General features: G+C 47.8%; 1 protein-coding gene and 1 long non-coding RNA gene across 2 annotated transcripts; one reads left to right on the top strand and one right to left on the bottom strand.

Annotated features, from left to right (window-relative positions):
- Positions 1-808: 808 nt before the first annotated feature.
- On the bottom strand, positions 809-3,963 carry LOC134432193 (uncharacterized). The gene is made up of 3 exons (XR_010031254.1): positions 3,899-3,963; positions 2,705-2,895; positions 809-983 (listed from the first exon to the last, which is right to left on the bottom strand). It is a non-coding gene; the product is annotated as an uncharacterized LOC134432193 (long non-coding RNA).
- A 1,856-nt stretch (positions 3,964-5,819) lies between these two features.
- Positions 5,820-6,723, top strand: TMEM215 (transmembrane protein 215). The gene has a single exon (XM_063180568.1). The coding sequence runs from the start codon at positions 5,883-5,885 to the stop codon at positions 6,603-6,605; it is 723 nt and encodes a 240-aa protein (XP_063036638.1). The 5' UTR covers positions 5,820-5,882; the 3' UTR covers positions 6,606-6,723.
- The last annotated feature ends 995 nt before the right edge of the window (positions 6,724-7,718 follow it).

Consider the following 7,718-nt stretch of genomic DNA (forward strand, 5'->3'; position numbering starts at 1 on the left):
ATGCTGTGCATTCAGCATCCACTTTCAGCAAGGAGTACTTGCTGCAGACAGGAAGAACTTTTGTGAAGCAGCTCTTGAGCAGGCTTGAAGTGCCTGCCAGTGACCTCAGCAGAATGACTGACTCTCTCCTCAAGCTAATGGGGTGCCTCAAATATGTGCACAAGTGCATTAGGGTAAAAGCTTGAAATTTGAGTATCACAATCCACACAGAACTTGCTAGCAAAACAAAGTCCCATGTTCCATATCCAGATTACAAATAGGACCTACATGATCCCACACTCAAAAACAGTACCAAGTTTTCGCATTACCACAGAGCTTGGGAGGTGAAAACTAGAGCCTAATTTTACCTATGATGTTATTAAGGGCCTGTGGAGTTCTTGGTATGAGGTCTTATAAGTAAGCCAGCTGTGAGTTGTAATGTATTAATTCAAAACTTCATCTGCCAGATCTTTTAATTTTTAGGATACTAAAAATTATGGCACACACACTTTTCCAGGGATTTTGCAGTACTGCCTGGTCAGAGAAAGTCTTTGCTCTTGCAAAAAGCCATTGTCTGAAGCAGATAATTGTATCTGCAAAAGAGCAGGTTCAGAAAAGGGTTTAAGAAAGAAGTACCACGAAAAATTACCTGTCATTCAACTGGTACCCTTTCCACCACATCCATCTTGGTCCATCGTTTTCTGATCTCTATCTTCAAACCTACATAAAAAAACAAAAGGAATGTAATGAACCTAAAGCTGCTTATCCAAATAGCTGTTTTGGTTGGTCCATGGTTATTAAGAAAGGTCCAAGAAAACGTACTCCTCTGATGAGATGACTAGAAAACCAGAAACAACAGGTGAGACGAGGCTGAGATACTCAGCAACTTTTTTCATTGTCAGTCTCTCTTCCCACGCCTCTTGAGTGGATGGAAAGCAAGGTCAGGACTGGACGAGAGAAGTGCTTCCTTTCTGAAGAGATCAGGTTCCTGGTCACCTGAGGAACTAGAACATACATTGTCTGCAGGATCCACTGAGGTGCATCCCAGAAAGTCCTGAGGGAATTGGCTAATGTAGTTGCCATATCACTCTCCACCATATTTGCAAAGTCATGGCAGTCAGCAGAAATCCCTAGTGACTGGAAATAGGGAATGAATAGAGTGACTACATCAGTGGGCAAGGGAAGGACTATGAATGTAATTTATCTCCTGTAAAGCCTTTAACATAGTCCCTTCAGCATCCTGCTCTTTACATTGGAGAGAGATGGACTTTTAGATGGATAAGGAATTAGTTGGACTGTCATAATCAGAGGGCAGTGGTCAACAGCTCAGAGTCCCAACGGACATCAGTGACAAGAGATGTGTCCCTCAGGGGTTGGTATTGGGATCAGTGTTATTTAATATCTCATTAATGACATAGACAAGGGTATTGCATGCACCCTGAGCAAAATTGCAGATGACACCAAGGTAAGTGGTGTGGTTGACACTCCTGAAGGATGGGATGTCATACAGAGAGATGTGGGCGAGAAGGAGAAGTGGGCCCATGGGAATTTCATGGTTCAACAATGCTCTCAGCTTTTCATTGTAGGAAAGATGCTCCGTACCTCTAATCATCTTGGTGGCCCTCCTCTGGACTCACTCCAGCAGGTCCATGGCCTCCCTGTGCTGGGAGCCCAGAGCTGGATGCAGGTTCCAGGTGGGCTCTCCCCAGAGCAGAGCAGAGGGGCAGAATCCCCTCCCTGCCCTGCTGCCCACGCTGCTCTGGATGCAGCCCAGGACACGTTTGGCTCTCTGGGCTGGGAGTGCCCATGGCTGGGTCATGCCCAGCCTCTCACCCACCAGCACTCCCAGTCCTGCTCACAGGGCTGCTCTCCATCCATTCACAGCTTGTGCTGTTATTGGGGGTTGCCTCAACTCAGGTTCAGCATCTTGAACTGAGTCCTGTTAAACCTCGTGAGATCCCCATGTGCTCACTTGTCAAACATGTCCAAGTCCCTCTGGATGGCATCCTGACCTTCAGCGGTGTCAACAGCACCACTCAAACCACTCAAAGCAGGTTGGCTGCAAACCTGCCAGTGGTTCTCCATTATTGAGGAAGACATTAAACACCACTTGTCCCAAGGCAGAACCCTAAGGGACACTATCTATTACCAATCTTCATGTGAAGATTGAGCTGGGTTGACCATTACCCTCTGGATATGACTGTTCAACTAATTCCTTACCCACTGAACAGCACACCCATCAAATCCTTCTCTAGACAATTTAGAGAGCTACTGGGTAGCTTTTAATAGGAAATGTCAGTCCAGGGAGGCTGAGACATCAGTGGTTCACAGTTCTCTTTCCTACCTTTTTTAAAGGTGGGTCCAATATTTCTACCCTTCTAATCACCTGGGACTTCACCTGACTGCCAGGACTTTTCGACTGCCGTGGAGACTGGCTTGGCAATTATGCAATGTAATTCCTTTGGGATTCAGGAAGCATCTGTCACAGTTTAACTCCAGCCAGCAGCCAAGCCCCAGCTGCCGCTCACTCACCTCCCCTTCCACTGGAATTGGAGAGAGAATCACAAGGGTAAAAGGTAGAAAAGTCATAGGTAGAGGTGTAGACAGTTTAGTAGGGACACTAAAGTCCATGCACACAAGCAAAGCAAAACAAGGATTTTATTCTCTGCTTCCCATGGGCACGTAGGTGTTCAGCCATCTCCAGGAGAGCAGGGCCCCATCATACCTGACAGACCTAGGCAGACGAACATCATCACTCCAAATGTCCCAGCTTCCCTCCTTCTTCGCCCACTTTATGTCCTGAGCATGATGTCACATGGCCTGGAAATCCCTTTGGTCAGTTTGGGTCACCTGTCCCAGCTGTGTCTCCTCCCAACTTCCTCACCAGCATGCAAGAACAAAGAGCAGAAAATTGCCCTGCTGAGCAATAACAAAAACATCTCTGTATTATCAGCTCTGTGATCAGCACAAGTACAAAATACAGCTCTATACCAGCCACTCTGAAGAAAATTAACTCTACCCCAGACAAAACCAGCACAGCATCTCATCAGATCCATAGACACGTATGTTCAGGTTCTTCAGGTGATCACAACCCTGATCTATTACAGTAGAGAGCACTTTTTTCCTTCAGTCCCCATCCTGTTGCCCATCCACTCAAGAGGGGGGAAGAGAGGTTGCCATTGAAAACTGAGGTAAAAACATGGTTGAGTACCTAATTTTTGTGTACAGCACTGGAACAGAAACTTCACCTCAAAGGAGTCATTTTTCTTCTCTAGTCATGAACAGGGTAGAAAATGCAACCATTTGCATTGTTGCTCAGTTGTGTTAAGTGGCACTTGCTGATCTCTTGATTTCTACCTTGGGAAGACAATTTTAACAATCGTGGCATGCTTTCCTGGAACTGGGTGATTGTTTTCCCTTTCTATCCCCTCCTGCTGGAAGCATACAATCTTGTCTTGAAATCACTCACAAAGGGACAAATTGAAGACATTTAGTTCCACCTTTGTCCTGACATTTTCTGTGTTTTTCTGTCCACTAACAGCTTTCTGTTCCAAAGTAGATGTTCCCTCTTCCATCTCAGTAAGCCTGTCGCTTAAATTTGAAGGGCCATTTTTACTCCTGTTAGATACTCTGACATGTACTTCAGCTCTTATAGCAATTTTCCCCTCCACAAATGCCACTAATATTTACATTTCTGTGTCCTTTTTCTATCTCTGAAGGACTGTTGATGAGTACAGCTTCAGGTAATTGCTTTTCCCAGGCATCATAATTTGTTTTTCAACAAAAGGACTATTTCCAATTTTTTGAAAAACTATCCAAATGCAGTAGGGGAGTTGAAGGAAGGTCAAGGAGCAGGAACTGTGACTTTCCTTAGCGTTAGTTACCAACATACTCATAACTTCATAACTTCATAACTTACAACATTTTAGTTCTGCAGGACAGGCTTGCTGAAGGTTAATCACTTCCTTTCATCCAGAATCTAGCTGATGGATAAAAAAAGGCATTATTCATTCCTAAGTAAGGACATAAAAGCTGTGTCTTGAAATAACAGCAGATGGAAAGAAACAGCAAATTTTCACTCTGGAAAATAGGAGCTGAGAACGCTACTGTCATTTCTCATACTGTTAAATCCTGCATAGTGGCAAAAGTAGAAATTAACTTGTGCTGGCTGGAAGGTTTTGATTTTTAAATCTTTCAGTCAAGAAAGGTATTTCTAACAGAGTTCAAAACATTCCTGTTTCAGCCCACTCTGCAACAAGTGAGAGGTTCATTGTGAATTTTACTGGAAAATTTTCTGGAGGACAAGTTGAAAAATGATCACAGTCCATTACAAACTTTTAAGCTCAAACCCAGACCATTGCCACTGATTTAAAAACTCTCCCCACTGTGTACTTCTACTCCTATTTACTCATCCTTCAAATGAAACAGTAAATAACTTGACAGCCCATTTACAAAGTGTCCTGTAAGGCAAGAGTTGTTCCCACTTGCAAAATTATATTCCTGGACTTGGTCTCTGCAAGGCAAGTTTGAAATCTACAAGACAGAGGTGCTCTATTGATGTTGTAGTGTATGGGGGAGTAAATAAAACACATGCTTTTCATGACCTGAGAAATATCTGAGTGTTTTCTAAACTGTCTTCTATGAGCTTTCCAAGTTTGTAGCATGAGGAAAATTAATCATGTTAACAGGAAAACTTAAAGAAACCTTGGTTTCAAAATTGTAGTTCAGAGTGTCCTTTTCTGTTACATTAACTTTCTTGGAAGCTTTCTGGTATCACTCCTTTTTGTCTCTCAGTATCTCTGCCCCAAGTGAAAGCATTTACTCTTTTGTATCACTGGCAACCTGCCTGAAGATGCTACTGCCTTTCCCATTCCCACCTGTTTGAGATCCTTTTCTATGCTCATTCAGCTGGTGGTGCTTACTTCAAATTACCATCACCGAAGTGCATCAAATCACAGGGACAGAACGTCACCATCACAATCGGCAGGCCATGGATACCGAGGGATCCCAACATTTATGTTCATTCTTGGGGAGGGAATAACACAGGAGAGGCTTTCTCCCTAAGGGCCACCTTCAGGATGAAATCCAGCTGCCGCAGACCATCTCCTGAAGCCTTGCTCTCCACAGGTGCCTGACTCAGGAGAAGACTCGGGGCAGGACTTCTGTCTGCCCAGGAGACAATTCCTTTCAACAACTTCGCAAGCCCCGTCCTTACCGAAGAAGCCGCTTTAGGTGCGGGGGCCGTGCGGAGGATGCACATGCCGGCTTCCCGAGGCAGGACGCCCGTCGGGGCTCCTCTCCCCTTGGCCCAAGAGGGAAAGGCTGCCCGGGGCGGCGGCAGCAGCCGGCCAAGCAGCGGCGGCCACCAGGTAGGGGCGATCCCGCCGAGCCCCCGCGCCGGCCGCGCAGCATCCCGCGCCGGGCGGAGCGCGTACTCACGGCTGTGCGGGCCCCCGGCACAGGGGCCGGGCGAGGACGAGGAGGAGGAGGCGGAGAGCGGGCAGGTGAACCCCCGCGGCAGCTGTCTCCCCGGCCGCTGCTGCTGGAAGCCGCCCGGCCTCTCTACCCCCGGCCTTCGGCAGGGCCCGAGCCCCCTGCGCCCGCCGCCGGCGTGGGAGGGCTCGGCGGGGCCGCAGGCGGGGGAGCCGCTCCGACCGGCCCCGGGGAGCGAGGGAACGAGCGCGGGAGGGAGGGAGCGAGGGAGGAGGCAGGAAGCAGGACAGCTCCCGGCCCCGGCCCGCCCTCCGTCTGCGGCTCCGCCGAGGGGAAGCCGAGCGGCGCCGGCTGTCGGGGTGCTCCGTGCCTCGCTGCCCGGGAAACTTCGGAAGCTCGCCGGGGAGCGCCTGTCCCCTGCCCCGAGGGGCGCTCCGGTGGAGGGAAGCGTCCCCGTGCGCACCAGCTGGATGGCGCGGACCCTGAGACCCGACGACATCAACCCCCGGACGGGGCTGGTGGTGGCTCTGGTCAGCGTCTTTCTGGTGTTCGGCTTCATGTTCACCGTGTCTGGCATCAAGGGAGAGACCCTGGGAGACATCCCGCTGCTGGCCATCGGGCCGGCCATCTGCCTGCCGGGCATCGCCGCCATCGCCCTCACCAGGAAGACCGACGGCTGCACCAAATGTCCCGAGAACATGCGTCCGTGCTGTAAGGAAGTCAAGGACCGGGATGTCTTGGAGCTGCTAAGGACCCCCTCCGACCTGGAGTCTGGCAAGGGAAGTTGTGACGAGCTGGCCAGGAAAGCTTACCGCAAGGACAGGAGAGGGCTGAGGGGAGAGGACACCGTGTTCATCTGCACCACCAGCACCACCGCCGCTGCCACGGCAGAGGGCAAGAGCCTCACCAAAAAGGTGGAGCAGGAGGAGATGCTGAAATACCTGGAGAGCTGTTACCCAGAGATGCCAGAGAACGTGTTCGTGGGAGATGGCTCCACATTCAGTGCCTTGGAGAAGAAGAGCACTTCTCCCAGCAGGGACAGCACTCCTTGCCCTGACATTGAAGACAACATTTTTGTGGCTCCTAAAGATAGTATCATTGTCTGCTCTTACAAGGATAACAGCCCTTATGACAGGTACTGTTGTTACATAAACCCCACTGGAGTCAATTCAGACCAAGAGACCATTGTGTGAAAGATGCATACTTTATGTATATGTATGTATACAAAAACTGCAACTTCAGCTTCTTGATAGGGGATAATATAGCTGACTGCATGGGACAATCCTGATACTATTTCAATTTAAAGTGGTATGTGACTGATACTCAAACCTTTTGTGCCTGAAGTACGCTTTCTGTAAGTAAACAAGCATGTTTAAAGGTTAAAGAATTCAATTTTTCGTTTTTGGAAAAAAAGAAATTTGATTTTAATTTTCTTTTCTCCCTTTCCCTCCCTTTTGTTTTCCTGTTGCCCAAGCCTGTAGGCACACTGGCAGGAGGGCAGCAGTGGCTGTCAGCTGAGATCAAGAGCTGAATGAAACTCTGAGCTGACTGTAGGAAAGAATGTGGTGCTCTATGGCTGAATAAGTTTTTGAAATATTGTCACTTCATTTTGGGAGGGATTGAGAGATGTCAGCATGAACTCCAATAGCTGTCTGATGTCAGGGAGTGTAGAAATCATTTGTCTCCCTTTGTCCTTGCTGGATTTTTTTTTCCTTTGTGTCAAGGAATAGGTGTCCTGACCCCGTGGGCTCTTCTGAAAGTCTCCTAGGAACCATATAGGCTCAGGAGAGTTTTCAAAGACTAACCCTTCATCAATAGCGCAAACATAGATGTGTTAGCTTAATTTTCCACTGGTCTAGAGTTCACTGGAATGTTTCTAATACTTTTGGATTTTAGAGTATGCGCTTGACAAGGAGAATGCAACATGAACAGGACAGAGTTCTTGCAGGGACTAGGAGCAGATGTCAGTGAACTCAGGTCTTTAAAATATATTTCAGTACCTCAAAAATCACTTCAGGAATAGACTTCGGTGAGTTATGTTCTGAGTGGGATCTGACTCTTCTGAAAATGCCATTTTCTTGTGCCTTTTCTAAAATGCCAGATATTTCTGTATGGGGAATGCATGGTGACAGTCCACTCAGGGGTCTCAAAGCCATGCTTTGCTGGGAGAAGGGAACGGAGGACCTGACCAACAGATGTTTTTTTCACAGCTTATGGATACATAGCAAGAAAATGTGAAGTGGGTAATGAAGATTAACCATTCAAATTCAGAGCCTGCAGTTTACATACTGAAATACAAACCTGGC

Source organism: Melospiza melodia, chromosome Z, assembly GCF_035770615.1.
Source record: "Melospiza melodia melodia isolate bMelMel2 chromosome Z, bMelMel2.pri, whole genome shotgun sequence".
NCBI lineage: Eukaryota > Metazoa > Chordata > Aves > Passeriformes > Passerellidae > Melospiza > Melospiza melodia.

Coding starts and splice junctions, on each gene's coding strand:
- TMEM215 (XM_063180568.1), top strand. CDS start 5,883: ATGGCGCGGACCCTGAGACCCGACGACATCAACCCCCGGACGGGGCTG.